The sequence below is a fragment of the Notechis scutatus genome, chromosome 3 (assembly GCF_049901735.1).
Source record: "Notechis scutatus isolate UNSWTSFEM ecotype Mainland chromosome 3, rNotScu1.2, whole genome shotgun sequence".
In the NCBI taxonomy this organism is placed as follows: domain Eukaryota; kingdom Metazoa; phylum Chordata; class Lepidosauria; order Squamata; family Elapidae; genus Notechis; species Notechis scutatus.
The window spans coordinates 47,583,750-47,605,875 of NC_142011.1; the positions used below are offsets into that span (position 1 = coordinate 47,583,750).

Here is a 22,126-nt window from a genome sequence, read left to right on the forward strand (position 1 = left end):
TGGTAACTTGTAGTTATGATTCTTGGATGTTTGAATATTAAACAATAGCTACATATCTTCTTAATAGAAGACAGGTATATCATGCCATGCCAAATTCTACACCATGTGCATTGTAAATGGTTGTCTAAACAGATGAAACTAAGCCTTTTCTTCTCTGCATCCCTTTCCTATGTGGGATGGTCTTTATATAAGCTTTATAACTGTAAAGTTGGCATAAAATAGCACCATGTAGACCAGGGGTCCCCAAACTTGGCAACTTTAAGACTTGTGGACTTCAACTCCCAGAATTCTCCAGCTAACATAGTTGGCTGAGGAATTCTGGGAGTTGAAGTCCACAAGACTTAAAGTTGCCAAGTTTGGGGACCTCTGGTGTAGACTGTTGAGTATTACCTGAATACTGGAAGAGTCCTCTCCTCTAAATAAGGGCAACAAGCTAGATTAAGGAATATAGGGCTAGTGGCAAAGTAAACTGACCGCCATTTTACAATATATCAGTGCCTGTTCTATGACAATATCTATGGTCTGAAGCATTTCAAAGGTGCCTCATTTTACCTAATAGATAAACCAGCCCCTTCCTTCCTTCCTTCCTTCCTTCCTTGCTTCCTTCCTTCCTTCCTCCCTTTTTCTTTCTTTCTTTCTTTCTTTCTTTCTTTCTTTCTTTCTTTCTTTCTTTCTTTCTTTCTTTCTTTCTTTCTTTCATTCTTTCGCTGGATCACAAATACTCAGGAAAGGTTACCAAATCCAAAACTAACCCCATTTTTCCTATACAATCCTTACAAGACAGCCAATATTACAGGACCTTAAGATCTTTTGAGATAAAAATCTGACCTAGTCCAGATGAAGATGAATGATAAAGTGAAATCCATTCTGGTTGTAGCTTTTGCTTAATATAGCCAAAAGAATTCCTCTGGGCAAAGATTCTTGCTGATATAGCACAAAACATGACAATCTTGTTCTTGCTGACCTAAGAAACAGGAGACTGTGAGTTCTAGTCCAGCCTTAGGCATGAAAGGCAGTTAGGTGACTTTGGACTAGTCGTTCTCTCAGCCCAGCCCACCTAGCAGAAAGGCAGTTAGGTGACTTTGGACTAGTCGTTCTCTCAGCCCAGCCCATCTAGCAGGAGAAGGAAAGAGTATTAGGTATGTTTGTTACCTTGAGTTATTTATAAAGTACTATAATAAGGGAGGATAAAAATCAAATCAAATAAATAAATAAGCCTCCATAGAAAAGAGTATAATAGGATCTGTATTTAGAATTGTAGTTGTAGCAAGGTTTTATTTTTTTTCCAAGAACATTATATTAACAGGGCAATATTGACCTACTATGGACATTTTTTAAAACTTAAGATGCGTAAGAAACTTCTCATTTTGCCTCACTGGATCTTGTATATTGAGCTAATAGTACACATAAATAAGAGATTGAGTGGACACAAATATTAATGTGCACTGACCAAACTGACCTTTACCAGGAAACAAGGTCAAAGCTAGCACCTCAAAGGTGTCCTCCCTCTGCCAACTGCCAAGATTTATTACTGCTTTCTTACCAATCAAAACTCAGCAGAAAATTAGAAATTGGACATATTTAGCTATAAAAGCCTACTGGAATGGGCTTCCTTTTTCACACAAGATAAGAAAAAAGCAGCTCAGAAAAACTGCATCCATATCAAAACCAACCAAATAATGCTGCGGAGTTGGGAGTTTGTTCTGCTTATCTCTTGCTTTTTGTGTTTTTCCAGTGATGCCTTCCAAAGGTAAGACTATCTCTTTTTTTAGTATATCACCTAGTAATTGACCAGTGCAACAACCAGATAATAACACATCAATAATATGATGCAAAAAGCAAATGAAATATTCTCTCAAAACAGAAAAGCTTAAAACTACTGCAATGGCAATTCACTGCAAGTATCTGCTGCCATCTGGAGCAATACATTGGTATATATATCAAACTAAGCCAGCTTCAGGCTGTGCGTCAAACTAGTTGCACAAAAGCTGGTTGACATATCAGGATAGCCACAACTATACATCCCATCAATCTGATTGTGGGAAGGAGGGTGGAGAGGTCACAACAGAATTTATTAAACAGATTAGAAATGTTTAATTGGTGAGAAGGTATAAAAGCAGGCAAAAGAGAGAAAATGGGATTCCATCTGGGATACAGCAACATTCCACAGCCAAAACCTTGATAGGCATATAACTCTCTGTTTACTCTACTCACCTTTTGAATAGACTTTGTTGAGCAGTTCTACCTGTCTGCTTTTCAAATACTAGCAACAACTGCTTTGGGAATGCAGTTGGATTTCACCAAGCCCTGAATTAATGTAGGTTACTTTGGACAGGTTAATAAGAAACCTAAACTGAATTAACTCCTTCAAAAGCTCATTAGTATCTCAGGTCTAGGTCTTCATAAAGAAGTATATTTTTCCAGATATTAGTACCTTTCTCCCCGATGTCTGTCTGAAAAAAGAAAATGTCAAGGTGAGTAGACACCAGGGAACGAAAAAAGAAAAAAAAGAAGTTTGGGTGGAATTTGTGGGTCCTGGAAAGATGTATTGTTGAAAATGAGAGGTCCTTGATGCTCTCTGAGCCCAAGCTTGTTTTCTTGCAGATGTTTCATTACTCAAACCAGGTAACACCATCAGTGTTGCATGAGCACAGCATGAGCACTGATGATGTTACCTAGTTTAGGTAATAAATGTCTGGAAGAAAACAACCAAGCTTAGTGAGTACCAAGGACCTCTCATTTCAACCCTGAGCTGCAAATATTCTCCTTTATAGGTATTGTTGAAAATGCTAAATGTTTCGTTCCTTCCATCCCTATGTTTTGGTTCACATCTACCTTCTTCTCTTTTGTCCAAGTATACTTTCTATGCCTGCATTATCATAGAAAGAATATTCTATTTTTTTCATTCTTCAACATCATGATCAGGCAGATGTCCTGACAGTTCAATATTTTGGATTCAGTCTCCCAAAAGGGCTTCAGAAGTAGCACTCACCTATTATTTCCTAGCATTGTATGTTTGCCATTCTAAAATAGAGCCTTGTCACTTCCAAATTGTTTATTAAAACACGTCATCATATGCTGAACACTTTCTCTATTGGTCATACTAGTAACTTGGCAATTGTGTCTGTTGACCTCCACATCTATTGCAAATGTGGCTATCTTATTCACCTTCCAGTTTTACCATGGTCTTTTTTCTACCTGTCAGAATTTCACTCAAAAGAATGCCCTCAATCCGAGAAACACTGCAAGGGATGGGCATGAAAGTGGCAGACGTCCTTCCTTCTTTGAAGCACCATATCTACTACCATGGTGAAGAGCTTCATAACAAAACAGCAGCTACCGTTCTAACCAACTTCTTGGATGTAAGTGCATCACATGTTCCTAAAGAAAGCAATCAGCAAATAAAGACTAGTCAGACATTTTATACAGATATTGATGGGATGAATTATGATTTTTCTTTCTCTAACAAAAATGTTGTTCTGCTCTTTGTCATGATGTGCCTTTCAGTCACAGTATTATGGTGAAATAAGCATTGGAACACCAGCCCAGGTCTTCAAGGTTGTCTTTGACACAGGGTCAGCTAATCTTTGGGTGCCATCCCATCAATGCCTCCCATTGTTCAGTGCCTGTGGTAAGTTTTGGAAACATGTAAGAATAGCAAAATATGAAAATTTCTACCCTGAGGTGTTTTCCCATTATGCATGTGGAACAATGTTATGCAACTGTTATTTTTATTCCTGTCATACTACACTGATACCCTAAAATAGATTTTTCTTATCATTTACAAATAAGATACTTGGACAATTCCCAGCTTGCAGCCATGAGTGGTAGTGTGTGCTAAATTAATGATGGATTATGAATAATAAGTGTCCTGATATTTTAGTGTATTAAAAAATAGAAAAACAATTTCAAATATAGCACTGCATAATATTACACATGATTTTGGATGTTAATATTAATATAGAAAAATGAGTACAAAATCATTAATACAATTCAGTTCACAATATCTAGTGCTTGATCTCTCCTCCTATTTTGTCCACAACAATAACCCTGTTAGGAGGTTTGGTTGAGAGGGAGATTGGCTCAATCTGGCTTTCATGCTTAGGGCAGGACTACTACCTCCCAGCCCTTTAACCACTACGCTAAATTATATTGCAAACAATACAGTATATGCTACACAACTCAGAGCACTGAATTTGAAGAAATAATACTACACTTACATTGAATAAAATATTCCCTAAGCAATCAAGTCAGCTAGTCGTTGATCTACCCAGCTGGTTAAAAAGTGAGACATTTTATCTTCCCCTCCTTTCCCATTGGGTTGTTCATCTTTGTTTTCCATGTACTTTCATGAGAAATAAAACTTGATTTTGGAGATCTGTCTAGAGAATTCTGTTTCCTCAGAACAATGATTTGCAAAGCAACTACTGTGGAGCTTCTGAAAACACCTTGTGTGAAGAGTAAGACTCTATTTTGCCATCCTCTGAGCTTTTCCATGCAGCTCTAATGACGCATTTTCTCCTGCCCTTGAGATGGGAAGAAAGTAAATTTTTAGAAAACCAATGGTTCCAGGGCCTTCTTTTAGTATATCTCAGAAGAGGCTAGTAAGGACTGTAAAGCTGCAGTTAGCTTCTGCTATGGCTGCTGCTGCTGCTATTGAAATCCATAGCAGGCCTTTCAAGAAAACCATTGAACTTCTTTCAGGTGTGTTGGAAAAAACAATCCTTTTGAGTTTCACATTGTGAATGATGTTAAAAACTTATGGTTCCCCTGCCCCATTATAAACTAGGACAGCAACTCAAATGAGGAAATCCCTGAACCCTCTGTCCCTTTTTTCCTATTCACTGATATCCCTTCCCTACTTTTAATTACCCTTTTCTGCCAGATTTGCCCTCCTTACAACAGTGGAGTTAACAATTTGTAATGAAGCGGTGGGGCATAGACTTGGACTACTGTGATATTGAATGGTTTGCCTTGGATTCAAACAGAGATAATTCTGTCATTTGGGGGATTGTATCCCAGTATTGCTTTTCCTACCCTTTTATTGACTATGAAGGCTACTCCATATCTTCTGAGGAATTTTTGCCTGCAGTAGTATAGCTGATGGTCATCTGGATTAAATTCACCCATTCCTATCTATTTGAGTTTGCTGATTCCTAAGATGTCGATGTTCAGTCTTGTCATCTCTTGTTTGATCATGTCCAGCTTGCCTTGATTCGTGGATCTTACATTCCAGGTTCCTATAGAGAATAGATCTTTACAGCATTGGACTTTCCTTTCACCACCAGATGCATCCACAGCCTGAGTGTCCTTTTGGCTTTGGCCCAGTTGCTTCACTCTTTCTGGCACTACTAGTACTAGACCTCTGCTCTTCCCCAGTAGCATATTGGACACCTTCTGATCTGAGGGGCTCATCTTCCAGCATCATCTCTTTTTGCCTTTTGGTACTGTCCATGGGGTTTTCATGGCAAAATGGTTTGCCATTTCCTTCTCCAGTGGATCACGTTTTGTCAGCGCTCTCTGCTATGACCTGTCTATCTTGGGTGGCCCTGCACAGCATCGCTCATAGCTTCATTGAGCTATGCAAGCCCCTTCATTACGACAAGGCAGTGATCAATGAAGGGGATGTGGTAGTTCAGTGGCTAAGATACTGAGCTTGTCAATCAGAAATGTTGGCAGTTCAGCAGTTTGAATCCCTAGCACCGCATAACGAGCTCCCATTAGTTGTCCCAGCTTCTGCCAACCTAGCAGTTCTAAGGCATGTAAAAATGCAAGTAGGAAAAATAGGGACCACTTTGGTGGGAAGGTAACAGCGTTCCATGCACCTTCGGCATTTAGTCATGCCAGCCATGACCATGGAGATGTCTTCGGACAGCGCTGGCTCTTCGGCTTTGTAACGGAGATGAGCATCTCCCCTTAGAGCCGGAAACAGCCAGCACGTATGTGCAAGGGGAACCTTTACCTTTACCTTTTAATGAAGCCAAACAATGTTGTGGGCCAGTGATTTCATCTGGGCCACGCAAGCAAACAAACAGATTCCCTAATGCTCAGGCTTCCCACTTTGCAGTCTCCATGCCTGCACTGTTTCTGCCTGCATTACATTCTAACTGATTACACTATTTGATCTATGGCTGCAGGTCTGGTGAGCAGGAAAATCTTCCCATTACTGGTGGCTTGACACAGAAACTCAGGGCTTAACTGATTAGCTTAATTCTGGTCTAAAAAATATAAGCAAAAGTCTGGATAGTTCGCCAGAAGTTAGATATTTACTGTTATAGTTTGTAAGGTTATGTATTTACCCCTGATTAGTATTTAAATGCTGTACTGTATGCCTTTCTGAAATCTGTATGGTTCTTCTTGAATTTGCCAGCTATGTGAGGCTGACATTTAAGGCACTGGTTCCTGATGATGCCTAAACAGTCTCAAACCAATTAACGTTCTAGATATTAATATTCTTTCTTTCCTTCTTTCTTTCAGTCTCACACGATCGTTATGATTCCTCTGAATCGAGTACATACAAGCCAAATGGAACTGAAATTACTTTACTATATGCCCAAGGATATATTAAGGGTTTCCTTAGCCAGGACATTGTCAGAGTAAGTGCTAATAGGATGACAAGTATTTGTGTTTCTGCAGGAAGGAAATGGAGGAAGAGCTTTCTTGCTGTCTGGCAAATGCCAGGTTATTCACAGGCCTTGAAAACTGAACCAGAGGGCTATAAACAAGGAGAATTATTGGTATTGTGGCACTTTGACCACATTCATCCCATTTGTACTGTGCAAGATTTGAGAGATGCCAGAGTTACCCTGTTTATCACTGAAATCATTGGAAGTTTTATAATAGTATTTTTTTTAAAGGAACACACAGGTTGAATACAGGCAAGTGCATTGTTCCCACAGTAAATATCTAAAGAGATATATGTTATAGGTCTTAGAATATCCAGTTAGTTATAACATCAGGCTGTAATAGAGCTGGGGCTCAAACTATAGTAATGCAAAAAGGAGAAAATCATATAAGCAGCAATCCATTTGCATTTACTCATCTAAGGCCAAATGAGCATGTACAAAAATGCAGTTTTAATAAAACATGGCGCTAAAGCACAACATGACAGGCCCCTTAGTAATTTAAACAGTTACTAGGATTGAAGCAAAAATGACTTAACTATACATAAAAGTATACGTGGGTGTATATCAGTGAGGTGGGGGGAGCAAAAATAAAGAATTAAGTGTTATTTTTATTCCCTGTGAAGAATGCATTCAACTCATTGCTCCACAGCAGTCTGTTCCTTTGTGTGTGCTTCTCTCTAGGTTGCTGATATTCCCATCATCCAACTCTTTGCAGAAGCTATAATACTAACTAACAATCCTTTCATCTACGCTCGGTTTGATGGAGTGCTTGGTATGGGCTACCCCAGCCAGGCCATTGATGGGGTTATCCCAGTTTTTGATAAGATAATATCCGAAAAGATCTTGTCAGAAAAGGTCTTCTCTGTCTACTATAGCAGGTAGGTTTTGTTTAGGAATATAAAACCCACATTTCAAATTATTGGACCAACACATAATTTGATTGTGCTTTGGGTTCACTGTCAGAATGATTTATCTTTTCAGAAAATTCAACATTTGAATGTGTCTCCTTAAGTTGTCCCAAAGTTCACTAATTTATTTATTTGATTTGTCAATCGCTTACAAGATAATAGGTATAAGTATAAACATAATTATGAATACATGAAATGGATACATATAAGAAAAATAAAAATAAACAATAGAACAGGGATGGTAGGCATGTTGGTGCGCTTATGCACTCCCCCTACAGACCTCTTAGGAAAGGGATGAGGTCAATAGTAGACAGTCTAAGGTTAAAGTTTTTGGGGTTTGGGGAAGAAACCACAGAGTCAGGTAGAGTATTCCAGACATTGACCACTCTTGCTGAAGTCGTATTTCCTGCAATCAAGTTTGGTGCAGTTTACCTTGAGTTTGTATCTATTGTGTGCTCTTGTATTGTTATGGTTGAAGCTGAAGTATTCATTGACAGGTAGGACATTGTAATGTATGATTTTATATACTATACTTACATTGGACCGAAGGCGACGTAGTTCTAGGTTTTCTAGGTCTAGAATTTCGAGTCTGGTGGCATAAGGTATTCTGCAGCGAGTAGAGGAGTGGAGAACTCTTCTTGTGAAATATTTCTCAACTGTGTTAATATCAGATACATAATATGGGTTCCAGACTGATGAGCTGTATTCAAGTATTGGTCTAGCAAATGTTTTGTATGCTCTAGTTAGTAGTGTGATATTACCAGAGAAAAAGCTACGTAGGATTAGATTAACAACTCTTAATGCCTTTTTGGCTATGTAGTTACGGTGGGCTCTAGCAGTTAAATCATTAGAGATGAGTACTCCAAGGTCCTTGACAGAGTTTGGATCATCAACAAAGTCTTGACTATTCAGCTTGTATTTTATTTTCTAATATTTTTTTTTTTGCCAATATGTAAGACAGAGCATTTATTTGTTGAGATTTGAAGTTGGCATTTGTTTGACCATTCTGATACATAGTCGAGGCCTTTTTGAAGGGTAGCAGTATTGTCGATGGTGTTGAATAGCTTTACATCATCAGCGAAGAGAACGCAGTTGCTAATATACAATCCTAGAATGTTGGCTAAACACCAGTGTCTGAAGCTTCTTTTAGAATTTGGATGGGTGCTCACAGAGGTCTTGGCTATCGCCAGAGAATACAACTGGTTTGCAATATGGAATACATTTTTAGGATTAGAGTTTAGCATAGGAGCAAGTGAAGTAGAAATAACACTGATTGTATTGGATATTTTGAAGTGTTTCCCCTAACTTGCCATAAAAATGCCAGTAAACATTTCACTATGCAGAAGATGGACTCAAGCAAGGAAAAGTCTAATACAGTCTATCAAGGGGAAATTTAAAGCCGAAATCATGACTGGTGGGTTTTTTTTTGCAGCAACCACAATCTCTGTACTTGGTTCCCACCCCCATCCCCACAAGTCTTTCTCTTGTATCTTTTGAAATTGTGAATCACAGAAAATTTCAATGAATTCTATCTACTGGCAATATGACTTTTGCTCTAAGCTTGAGTATTTTTGTTGGAAATTGCCTTATAAGCCCTGCCTTAAAAGCAAAATGCCCCCCCACCCTTCATAGGCTTTTAACCACGGGTGGGCTGCTGGGGGATCAGGAGAGCCCCTAAGATTCTGTGCAGTTCAGAGAACCCCCAAATCCTACCCCTAGCTGGCCACACCCACCCGTCCCATCCCGTCCCATCCCAGGAGTCCCCACACAGCCTGTTTTGGATGCAGGCAAGTGCAGGGCATGCACGGAGGCTCAGGGAGGGCGAAAAACGAGCCTCCCGGAAGTTTGGGAAGGCCGGAAATGGGCCCGTTTCCAGCTTCCAGAGAGCCTCCGGAATCCGGGGAGGCTGTTTTTGCCCTCCCAGAGGCTCGAGGGAAGCCTCCGGAGCCTGGGGAGGGCATAAACAACCCCCATCACTGTGGTGCAGAAGGCCGACTAGGCCATGCCCATCATGGCCACGCCCACCCAGCAACCAGACAGAGAACCCTTTGGTAAAATGTTTCAAGCCCACCCCTGCTTTTAAAAACAAAGCTTGTTAAACCTTGTTGCACACAAAAGTGAGCAAGAATAAAACTACTGTTTTGTGATTTTTCTCCCCCTCCTTTGGCCTAGACACTCAGACTTGAACACTGGAGGAGAGATTATCCTGGGTGGCAGTGATCCCTCTTACTACACTGGAGACTTCCACTATGTCGGTATTAGCAGAGAAGGCTACTGGCATGTTGATCTTAAGGGGTAGGTTCTGTGTAATGTCAGACTTATAAAATCAATAGCCCAAAGGGGGAAGTCATTTGAGTCAACTAAAGATATGAAACTTTAATTGCATTTTGGAAATCAGCTTTCCCAAGATGGCCGTCGTTTATGAGATGCTAACAATTTCCTCTTACAAACTACAGGTAGTCCTTCATTTATAATGGTTCACTTAATGACCGTGCAAAGTTACAACGGCACTGAAAAAGTTACTTATGACCATTTTTCACACTTATGACCATTGCAGCATTCCCAGGGTCACATGATTTACACTCAGATGCTTGGCAACTGACTCATATTTATGACCATTGCAGTGTCCCAAGGCCATGTGATCTTTTTGCAACCTTCTGACAGGCAGTCAATGGGGAAGCCAGATTCACTTAAACAACTGTGTTACTAGTTTAACAACTGCAATGATTCACTTAACAAATGTGGCAAAAAAGTCATAAAATGGGGCAAAACACACTTAACAAATGTCTCACTTATCAACATAATTTTTGGGCTCAATGGTGGTTGGAAGTTGAGGACTACCTGTACTGCGATATGCAGATAAGAGGAGTTCAAGATCTTGAATGGCAATGTTTTTTCTTATTATTATTTTGACATACATGAGGCTTATTTTTCAAAAGTACAGGAACGTCTGAATGCTCTTTTGCTTTCTCTGCAGCGTTTCTATAGAAAATGATGTAATGTTTTGTCATGAAGGATGCACAGCAGCTATAGATACTGGCACTTCGCTTATCAGTGGGCCAGCCAATTTGGTATCTGTTCTGATGAAAACCATAGGAGCTACTTTGGTAGAAGAACAAAGCGTAAGAAATCTGAACATAACTTTCTAAAAGTTTGTCCTCCTTTCTAATCATGGGAAAAAATGAATCTAAAAAACAGCAATGAGATATAAAACACATTTGATTTCCGGTCTTTCATGTAATGTCCATGTTCCCTAGTGTTTAAAACGTCAAGTGTCCAACTTTAGCACGTTTTCCTTTTTGAAAAAAAACCTACTTCAGTGGCTTACTCAAAAGTGTAAAGTCTAAGTAGTTTAAACTGCAAGGTTGCTTAAGACAAATCTAGATTAAATCTGAGGAGGAGAGATTCCCATTGGAACTGGAAAAATTACTGTTAGGCAATTCCCCATCCTGCTATCTTCTCTATAGTGATGTATTATCAGCTGGGAAAAGCAGATGTAAGACCTTTTCCTATTACCTGAAGCACTGGAACTTATAACATAGGAATTAATGGCCTTTATATCCTCTGTTTTCTTTATTCTTTCACAGTATGTCATTGAATGTAGAAAAATTCATTTGCTGCCTGACATTTCCTTCCATCTTGGTGATATGTCCTACTCGCTCAGCAGTTCCACCTATGTCCTCAAGGTAAGATCTGGAGCCATGATTTGCAATAAAAGGAACAAATATGGTTGAGCAACCGGGTTTAGATAAAACTTGGAAAGTCAGAGCTCTGAGAAAATAAATTTGGGAGGGACTTTTGGGAGCTGGTGATTAAACCAAAGGTCTGACAGCGAGTAAACCTAAACCGGGAATTCAGTTCGTGACCTTACATTGTTAGGCATTACTCAGGTCATCTTGCTGATTTACTGCCTTTTGTCTGTATTGCTTTCTTTGCAGCATTCAAAATATGGGGAAGAGCTCTGCGTTGTGGCATTCTCAGCTCTTGACATTCCTCCTCCTCTCGGCCCTCTCTGGCTTCTGGGTGCAACTTTTATTAAGCAGTACTACATTGAATTTGACCGGCAGAACAATCGGATCGGGTTTGCTACATCGCTCTGACAACAGAAAAGCCCCATTTTGAAAGATGTTCCCTTTTGAGAGATTGAACTGTGAAAGAGAATAGCTTGATAACAGATTCTATTATACAGTAAGCAGTTGTGCCCTTTTAGCTGTAGCATTTTGTATCCCATAACTTCCTCAAAATCAAATTAAATGACACAGAAAATTACAAAGGACCTTCAGTTTATTTTGCATTTCAACTTATCTCTGCTTAGCTTCATCTGTTGGATGAATCATTTTGCAATGTCACCATGCCTTGGATTAGTATCCAACCCACTTTCAAATATTAGCCATGTATGAAGAAGATGGTTTGCCAACCTTTTTGACCTCAGGGACCACCAAACTCACAATTTTAAATCCCGCGGACCACTAATATGAATTTTGACTGACAGTGGCTTGCTGACATTGGTGGGAAAGTTGGTTCCATATTCCAGAGCTGCAGTAGACACAGGACTGGCCCTTTGGTCATCCCGGAGCAGCTGCTCCTTCACCCGAATGCACCAGCTTGCCATGTACTGGAGGAGCTGCTGTGGGATGACCAAAGGGCCAGTCTTGTGACTACTGCAGCTTTGGAATATAGAAACGACTTTCCCACCAATGTCAGCAAGCCACCCTGGGGCAGATTTTCCTCCCCCGCTGTTGGTCTTACCTCGCGTGGCTCTACTGAAGATAAGGTTTGTGCTTGGCCGAAGGGTGGGGGCCAGCGGGTGGGCGGGCCATTTGAGCGGCACAGTCTTGTGTTCCTGCACAGGCTGGATTAATCGCTTTGGGGGGAATGCTTTGGGGGGCATTTCTCTTCAGACCACCAAAATTTTCTCGTGGACTACCAGTGTCCCCAGCCCACTGGTTGGTGACCACTGGTTTAGGATACAGACAACTTGCCTATGATATCAATAAGTCTTCAATGTCACAGAAGTATCATGCAGGGACTCCAGAGTGCAAGTTCATCCTCCTACTGAAGAGAATTAAAATCTGTTAGTTCAGCCTATATTCTTATCCCAACATTAAATGGGCTTTCCCCCCACTTTGTGACCAGAAAGATATTATAGGAAAAGAAAAGGGTACTGCAATGAAATGTGACATAATTGTTATATGTATATAAACTCGATAATCAATGACAGATTTTATCTTCCTGAAAATAGAACTGCTTAAGGCAGCATGAAGCAAAAAAAAAAAAAGTGACTCTCACAATAATTCTATGTGAGTGGCGCAGTGGTTAGAATGCAGTACTGTAGGCTACTTCTGCTGACTGCTGGCTGCCAGCAGTTCAGCAGTTCAATCCTCACCGGCTCAAGGTTGACTCATCCTTCCGAGGTCAGTGAAATGAGGATCCAGATTGTTGGGGGCAATATGCTGACTCTGTAAACTGCTTAGAGAGGATTGTAAAGCACATTGAAGCAGTATGTAATCTAAGTGCAATTACAAGTGCAATTATTATTCAAAAAGGTACCTTTTTTTTTAAACTTTTTTTGTTACAGATTGAAAAAGCCATTACTTTGAAAATTGAAATGTTTTCTACTAGTTCTAAGCTGGATCATTTCTATATAACTAAAAAAGGGCATACAGATTTGCATAATTCATGCATGTGCGCTTTCTGTCTCTCAGGAATGAGCAGCAATCTGGATTCAAAGGGGAAAATGTGATTCAGTGAACATATGAATACATGCTTAACTCTTGAAAGGAATCCCTTAAAGCAGGGGTCCCCAACCACCGGTCCGCGGACCGGGACCGGTCCGTGGAACAAGTCCTACCAGGCCGCTGGTTTGCTGGGCGCCGCCATCTTTTTTTGATGAAAAAGTGCTTCCGGTGAGCTTTTCTGAAAGGGTAGAAAGCCGTGAGCTTTCCGGTAGAAAGCCTCACCGGCTCACGGCAGCTGGCGCCCCATCTTTTTGATGAAAAGTGCTTCCGGTGAGGTCATCGGAAGCACTTTTCATCAAAAGATAGCGGCGCCCAGCTAATGCCGGTACCGGGCCGCGCCATAAAAAAGGTTGGGGATACCGGGCCGCGGCATAAGAAAGGTTGGGGATCACTGCCTTAAAGCATCTATGCCTTCTCCTGGGATCAAATATGGTCACACAATCCTGGAACAAGAGGAGTTTAGTTTAAGGTGTTCTCAACAGGTGCTACATGTGTACCCATACGCTCTCAGAATGACATTTTACTTTTCATAACCAATCTCTGCATGCATGAGCAAAGATGCATATATATACATATTTTAATTTTGTGGTTATCTTTCATTTGAACTTGGATATCCTCAAATGAAACACTGTCCTCTATAAACTATAATATGGAGTCACATGATGCTCCAACATGTATCACTCCTTTTTATCTCAAGCTTTATTTTAATGTTTTTAAAATTTAATAAAGATTATCTATCTATAAAAAAGAAACAGAAGACTTATGTCAAGATCTTTTACCTTTGTTTCTTGGCTGTTTTACACTGAATATACCTCATTCTACTTTCCTTGCCTTGTGGAGGAAAAGTTTCCAGTATTTTTATATTTAAATTTAACTTTCCTCTCAGTGATAGGGTCTTCAGCCTTGGAATCTTGCACTGTTCTTTTACAACTAGAAAAGTCACCAAACCCCTGGGAGAAGATATATGATCACCACAGATTTAATCACATTCATAAGGCCTCCTAGAATCACCGTTTTGCTATTATAGTGGAAAGTCAGTATCTTTCTGAGAGTGGAAAGTTGCCTCTCATTCTCTGGAATAAAAAGTTCAATTATTTAGTAAAGAATAAAGTGATGATTTTCTATGACACTGTGTATAGTTTGCCAATTGCACAGTGGCAGATAGAGCATTCCAGAGGGTTAACGTCATTGCCCAGAAGATCATTAGTTGCCCTCTCCCCTCTCTTTGAAGAGCTTTATAGCTCTCACTGCCTTAAGAAAGTTCAAATATACTCAAAGATCCATCTCTATCCTGGGCACCCTTTTTTTTTTTTTTAACTATTACCATCTGGCAGACGGTACAGGATAATAAAAACAAGGACAAATAGGCTGAAAAACAGCTTCTATCCCAGGGCAGTAACTCTATTGAATTGTACTGTATAATGCAATATTAATGCAATATCAGGGGTTTTCATTCAATGTATAGAATGTACATTGTGTGTTTGTGTTTATTTTCATAGTCATAATGTACACTGAAGGTGGTATTTAACTTCTTGTTCATCTTCCCATCCAAGAATATCTTAGATATTATTCTATATAATTAATCACTAAGTCTAATTACCACTTCCATGCACATATCTGCCTTTAAATCAGGGCTGTCAAACTCGCGGCCCGTGGGCCAGATGCATCATACTCTGGCCATGCCCACATCCAGTTTAACTAAGAGGAAAAAGTCACGATGCGTCATGTGACAATGCAAGTTTGCCACCCCTTGCTTTAAATAATGATGATCTCAGGTTGGAGGGGTTTAGCTGGCTTTGACTAAGATGGATTTGAGTCCAAACCAGCAAACTAGATTTGACCACCCCAAATATGGTGAGATATAATTCTCCAAAATTAAACCACTGCTGAGTATTTCTATCAAGTAAAGCATCCATTATCACCTCTATCCAGAAGTGACAGGACAATTTCCTGTCTGCCAATGTGTATGACATAAAGATGATTTTGGAAGGAAGCCACTAGTGACCTGCAACCAGGAGATATTAGCAATTCACACTATTCCCAATCAGGCAATTAAGCAAACTGAGCCCCACAAAGAAAATAGGATAATTATAGCAGTTCTAATTAAAGTAGTTAGACTCATTCTACTTTAAAAAGGGAGGGGGGAATCACTCCCTGCAGCTTGATGATACTTATTCAATTAATTGAGTTTGAGTTAGTTAGCTGGATATTTAAGGGAAGGATATTTTTTCCCTCTCCTGTAAAAAATCACATACTTGAGTGGAATTAACTTCAAAGTATTTTATTTTGGGGGAATATGCTAACATTTTCCTTATTAAGATTTAGTGGTTATAATAAAGATTTAGTGGTTATAATAAAGATTTAGTGGTTATAATATACTGAATCTTGTTCCCACAAAAAACTTTTGAGGAGAACCAGCTTCTTGCCATTTTTGTACTTCAAATGCAGGTGATGTTCACACATTATATTTCTCTACAAACAAACAAGGTCACCGTTATATGGAAAATTAACATGCTGGTCAGGGAGAAGGATTTTAATGAAGGTGGCTATTGATAGATCATCAAAATAAAAAGGACAACCAAAATAAAGAATGAAAAAGGAGTAGAGATCTGCATATGATAATATACACAGACATATAGCAATAGTACTTAGACTTATATACTGCTTCACAGGTCTTTTTACAGACCTCTCTAAGCGGTTTACAGAGTCAGCATATTGCCCCCAACAATCTGTGTCCTCATTTTACCCACCTCAGAAAGATGGAAGGCTGAGTTAACCTTGATGTTGGTGAGATTTGAACTGCCAAATTGCAGGCAGTTGGCAGTCAGAAGTAGCCTGCAGTACTGCACTCTAACCACTGTGCCACCGTGCTCATATTCTGTCATAATTGCTCATATTCTGTCACAATTCTTATTTGAATAAATGTATAACAGAATTCATTATAGTCAGGAAGACTAACATGATGGCCAACTTTGAAACTCAGCACTTATGGCAACTTCAGAACTTTTACACTTATTTTTAAACCAGATATGAACTGAAATAACCATCTGTAGAATAAGTAAGGCATCCGATTCAACGCTGTATCTAGACCACGGATGTCAAACTTGCAGCGTCACGTTGCCGTCATGTGACATTTCATGGTGCTTTCCACCTTTGCGGGGATGGGCGTGGCCTGCACGTGACACATCTGGCCCACGAGCTGCCAGTTTGATATTCCTGGTCTAGACCAAGGTGTTCTTTAATAGGTCACTTGTTGGAATTTTTAATGTGTCTTTTTTCTATGGTCACAGATTCAGTCATGGGAAGTTTTCCTGCTTACTCCTCCAAGTGACGCAGACCAAAAGGCACATGTTAGGCACATCTTCTGTTGCTTCTGAAAACAACTAGGTTTCAATCCACTGAAAATGGGAGCTTTCAAAATACTGAGTTGTTTCAGTTGCAGTTTAAATAATTGAAAACACTGACCATCAATGACAGGACCACGTGCTGCTACATTACTATCTGCATAGCTTTTAATCATAGGTCACTACCATCAGGATACTTTTTACCACCCCAAAATAATTTCCTGATCTATGTAATTCTATGTATTGTTTACATTCAGCAGCTAAAATTATTTCTATCTTTTGCACACACAAAAAAGAATGATGTCTCAGTTTTCCACTGATGAGGCTTTGTAAAACTATGAATCATCTCTTTTCCCACTGACAAAAAATCTTGCCTTATTGTATCTCCCCAAATTCAGCTTAAGTGGCATTTTATCTACAGGTCTTGTGAGGGAAAATGGCTCACCAGCCACTCATATTTGTTGTTATGTTCCACAAATATACACCATCCAAGTAATTCTGCTTCAAAATAGAGCTAGATTGATCTGGAATGTTTTGACTGTAAAGCTTGCAATTGTCTTCCCTCATATTGTAACCCAAAGCGACAGAGCTAGAGCAAAAATTGACAAGATTTATCTCTGGTTCCCTCTTTTCTGCAACTACTTATGGATGGAATGATGGGATACTAGTATTTTTTTCTTTTTTTTGTGTGTAGGAGGAATGGGCTTGAATCCAGGACTTGTGTCCCCTTTCCCTTCAAAAAGAACAAATGCAATAGAACAGCGGTCACCCACCGGTGAACCACGAGAAAATTTTGGTGGGCCGCAGAGAAATCTCACCCCCAGAGCACCCCCACAAAGCAATTAATCCAGGCTGTGCAGAAACACAAGGCTGCGCCGCCCACATGGCCCGCGGGAACCCTCCTCGCCCACTCACTCCTTACCCGGTAAACTTGCCTGCTAAATTGCTACTTTTCCTTTTTCCAACCATCAGGTGTTTTGCTGTGCTGGGAGATTTAGATTAGTTAGGAAGCAGGAAATGGTTGGATTTCTTGCTTTCTAGCTAGTCTTTAGATCCTCGGCTCAGCACAGCTGAACCTCCCTTAGGACTGAAGTTTTGCTTGCAAGCAAATTGAGTGCAGACTCACGGCAAGCAAATTTGAGAGACTGAGCTAGCCGATGGCAGATAGATAGATCACTGAATGATTCTGCGAGCAACTCAATCTGCCTGCTTTGCCTGATTTTGGGTAAAAGTTGCTCTTTTTTATAAAAAAATTCAATATTTACATACATGGTGTGAGTTAATTTTGTGAGTTTGCTTGCTAGCAAATTTTATGAGTTTGCTTGCAAGCAAATTTTATGTGACAGACTGAGCTAGCCAATGGCAGATAGATGAATGAATGAATCTGTGATTCTGTGAGCAACTCAATCTGCCTGCCTGCTTTGCCTGATTTTGGGTAAAAGTTGCTCTTTTTAAATAAAAAATTCAATATTTATATAAATATTTATAATATTTACATACAAGCCATGCCCAGCCAGACACATGACCAAGCCACACCCACAAATTAGGCTACGCCCACCAAACTGGTTAGTGGTCCCTGGGATCTAAAATTATGAGTTTGGTGGTCCCTGAGGTCCAAAAGGTTGGCAACCCCTGCAACAGAGGTAGTACTTGACTGATGACCATTTGTTTAATGACTGAGTTACAATAGCATTGAAAAAAGTGACTTATAAAGACTGATCCTCACCCTTACGACTGTTGCAGCATCCACATGGTCATGTGATTAAAATCCCGGCACTTAGCAACTGGCATATATTTACAAAAGTTGCAATGACCTGGGCTCATTTGATCCCCACTTACGACTTTTCCAGGGTGCTCCAAGGTCTTCAAGCTGAGCTTAGGGGGAAAAGCTCGGTCGAAGCAATCAGACTGCCTACTGTCCTATGAATGACTTTGGAAGACAATGTCCAGGGAGAAAAGGGTGAGAGGCATGCTTTGTATTAGCTAAAAGTGAGCAACTGTTACCAAGGCTATTTCCGTTCAAATTGTTCCATCAATGAATGGTCAGTGAAGTGTATCAGATTGTACCCATGGCAGAACCCAGTGGCGGATTAAGGCTCACTGGTGCCCTAAGCACTGACAAATCTTGGTGCCCCCCCCTCCTTTGTACATGCTGTACAAACAAAGCCAAGCTTAAGCTACATAAAAGTTTTTGTGGTGCCCCCTTTGGGCCTGGTGCCCTTAAGCACGTGCTTAGTCTACTACTTAACCTGTGCAGAGCCTGTGTCACATTTTTAACCACTGACAGAGTTAAGGAAAAAAATAAAGTTTAGGTATGGGAGGGAAGGAGGAGGAAGAGCAAAGAGCATGCTGTGCAGGAGCTAGGATCAGGTGTGAAAAGGATCTTAGTTGGACACATTAACTGTTTCATAATATTTGTTTGAAGCAGGCCTGGGAATTCCTCTCACCAAGCTTGGTGAAGATCCTTTGCCTTTAATTGCATGACAGCTAAAAGTTAGTCTGATAATCTCCACCTGCATCTACACGCAGTTGAAATCCCTGGTGAATTCTTGCTTGTCTGTCACAAACCAACTTAGTTGTCTGCCGCTTAAGAATGTGAAAGGTTGCTCATCTGATATTCCAACCCACTGAGCTCAATTTCCTGGATTCGCATAATTCCCTGAACCCCTAGCCTAAGAGGGGTTCGCATCCCGAGTTAGGCTATGAGGCGTTGGGTGCTTGTTTGTGGCTCAGAGCAGCCTGCCACGCACACAAAGCAACGTGTGCAGCGGCGCTTCCCTCCTCCGAGCAAACAAGCTGAAAAAAAGACCCGCAGCACTAAAAGCACAGATCCCGGTGGTGGGACGCTCGTTCCCTCACCAGTAATTAATCCTCGCAGCTCTTTTCCCAACCCCTTTCCCGGTGTCTTGGACTGCCATATGTCAGAAATGGTGTAGGGTCTCCCGCTTGGGTGGGGGGTTGGACTAGATGACCTACAAGGTCCCTTCCAACTCTGATTAACTGTTATCTGTCTTAGATCCAGAAACTCCCAGGAGCCGAGCTTGGCGGGCGCCGCTTTGGAAGCGCCAATTGTGGCGCCAGCTAACAAGAGCACCGGGAGCTGGCGACTTCTGGTTTGCAGGGCTTCGGCGGCAGGCAGGAATCCGTGATCGTGCACGGTTTCTGCCTGGGCTCGCCGCTGGAGCGTCCCGAGCCATTTGGCTTCAGGGCTAAGCCACCCCATAGAGGTGGTGAAGAGGGGGGAGATCCCAGCAGGGTAGAGGAAAGCCGCATCTTTCCTCCCCAGCTGGCTAAACTCCCTTTTCCGAAGGCGGTAAGAGCGGCGGTCAGAAATGGCTGCCTCAAAGAAGCACTCATCCAGAAAAGAAAGTGCAGGAGGAAGTTAAGAAGTGAAAGTTTTGGCTGACCAGGATAAGAAGCAACAACTAAGATACTCTGGAATTTAAATTTTTTTAAAAAAGATACATCGCTCCCAAAGAAGATTCGGAAGCAGCGAATGAAAGTGAAAAGGGAAAGGTTTTTTTTCCACTCTCCTTCCTTACGTTGACAGCGAACAGAGATGAACGAGAAATCAGAAAAACCCGCTTTGGCATTAATAGGTAATTAAACTGGATAATTAAATGTCAAGGGGATAATAAGGATTTCTGAACACTAAAAAAAGCTGTTTTTCTTTGCTGTAAGTGGGAAGGGAGAGGAAAAGAATAAGAGCAGGATCTGGAAGGAGGAGACTGCCTGGAATTTAAAAGAATCTGATTAAATCTTAACAAGACTTCTAAAAGATACATTTTAACTGGAACTTTGTAACTAAATAGTAACCCCAGGAAGAGAAAGTGAAAAAAGAAGAAAGTGTTAAAAGAAACAGCTTGTGTGTATTTGGATTGCTTGGTGACTTTGGGACTTTTGGAAATTATATTTGAATGACTAAAAACACTTGGGTGGTTGTTTAAAAAAAATTTTTTTTTTACAATGGCATTACTTGTGGATGAACTGAAAATGGAATTTAAAAAATACAAAGAAGAGGAACAAGAAGGGAAGGGCTCTTTTGGCTCCGTTTTTCAATTCTTAGAAATGGTGATCTGTACCTATGAGAAACTACAAGAAAACACTGCGCAACAAGAAGATTGGGACAAAGAAGAAGCCATCTTTAACGAACAAGTAACTTTACTTGGGGAAAGGGGGGAAAGAGAATGGAGACTTTAAGACCTAAAAAACAACCAAAAAAGGGAAAAATAAGGTGAAAAGTGGATATAATGTTAGAAAGCAACAGAAAAGGGGAACACAGAAGAGGGAAATGGAGGTGGAGAGACAAAGGGGTAAAAAGGGCAGAGAGAAGAAGCAAGGGAGGAAGGAAGGGAAGAGAAGTTACAAAGGTGTGGAGCAAGATGTAAAGAAACAGGACTTATTCCGAGATAATGGGTAAAAATTTAACTGAAAAAGTGATTCTGCAAAGGTACATAAGATTGTATTGTCATATTTGTATTAGAAATAATCTTAGAAAATTGGAAACAACATATGATTAAAAAGTGGGATAAAATACTTAGTGTAATTCAGTGAAACTTTTGTGAACAAAATAAATGAAATGAAATAAATGAGAGAATTGAATTAGGAAGGAATGGGAACATTTTAATGACATAATGTTTTAAAATATAAGTGAAGTGGGGGGGAAATAACTATGGAAAGTTTATAAGTGTTCCCATAGAAGCATGATACTTATTTGAAAAGTAATGTGTAAAATGTTTAAGATTTAAATGATTATTAATATTAATGATAGATTTGAATTGGTATGGATTGTTGTTTTAATTATATTATATATTTATAATTTTTTCTCTTTTTAAAATATAGTGTGTAACTTTAGAATGTACTAAGCAGAATCCAAATGGAAGTTATGTATTTAGGGGAAAGATATAAAGGCGTCATAATCCAATCAGTGATCACAGGAGAAATTATGTTTAATGAGAAAAGACAATAGACAGCTGAAACAGGACAAAGAATATAAGTATAATGATCTGAATTGAGATGAAATAAATAAAATAAAATAAAGAAAGTTAAAAGAGGGGAGAAGCTATATACAAAATGTAGAATGGTAATAAGATATGGAATGGTATATAAAATGAGGATGAATTTGAATTTGTGTCTGTACCAAGAGATGTAACCCGGGATCAAGCTGCTTTCAAAAAAGATGTTTTATGTTTTTATGTTTTTATGTTTTGTTTGTTTATGTTTGTTTTTAAAAATTAATAAAAAATTTATATAAAAAAAAAGAGCACCGGGAGCAGCACCTTCCTAGCGGGAAGATGCTCAGCCGGCGATGGCATCCTTCTCCTCCTCCTCCTCCTCTTCTTCCTCCGCGCCTGGCTAGCGTTCTGCCTCTTGCCCTCCCAGAGGAGGGCTGCTTCGGGGCGGGGGGGGCTGCTGTGGTCTGGCGGCGAACGATTCCTCCCTCTGACATCATAATCCGGGTAGCCTGGATGTTCCAATAAGAAATGCTTGCTGGGGGTGCGGTGGGAGGA

General features: G+C 40.1%; 1 protein-coding gene across 1 annotated transcript; it reads left to right on the forward strand.

The window, feature by feature from the left end:
- Positions 1 to 1,650: 1,650 nt before the first annotated feature.
- On the forward strand, positions 1,651 to 11,674 carry REN (renin). Its single transcript, XM_026676899.2, has 9 exons — positions 1,651 to 1,750; positions 3,206 to 3,362; positions 3,508 to 3,631; positions 6,478 to 6,596; positions 7,308 to 7,504; positions 9,707 to 9,829; positions 10,512 to 10,656; positions 11,122 to 11,220; positions 11,473 to 11,674. Exons 1-9 carry the CDS (start codon positions 1,680 to 1,682, stop codon positions 11,632 to 11,634), a joined length of 1,197 nt encoding a protein of 398 aa, XP_026532684.1. The 5' UTR covers positions 1,651 to 1,679; the 3' UTR covers positions 11,635 to 11,674.
- Positions 11,675 to 22,126: the final 10,452 nt, after the last annotated feature.

What these genes read in the sequence shown, in the direction of transcription:
- REN (XM_026676899.2), top strand. Translation starts at nt 1,680, where the DNA reads ATGCTGCGGAGTTGGGAGTTTGTTCTGCTTATCTCTTGCTTTTTGTGT. An exon ending in TCCAGTGATGCCTTCCAAAG is followed by an intron (nt 1,751 to 3,205) that starts GTAAGACTATCT and finishes TCTACCTGTCAG; the next exon opens with AATTTCACTCAAAAGAATGC. An exon ending in TTCTAACCAACTTCTTGGAT is followed by an intron (nt 3,363 to 3,507) that starts GTAAGTGCATCA and finishes TGTGCCTTTCAG; the next exon opens with TCACAGTATTATGGTGAAAT.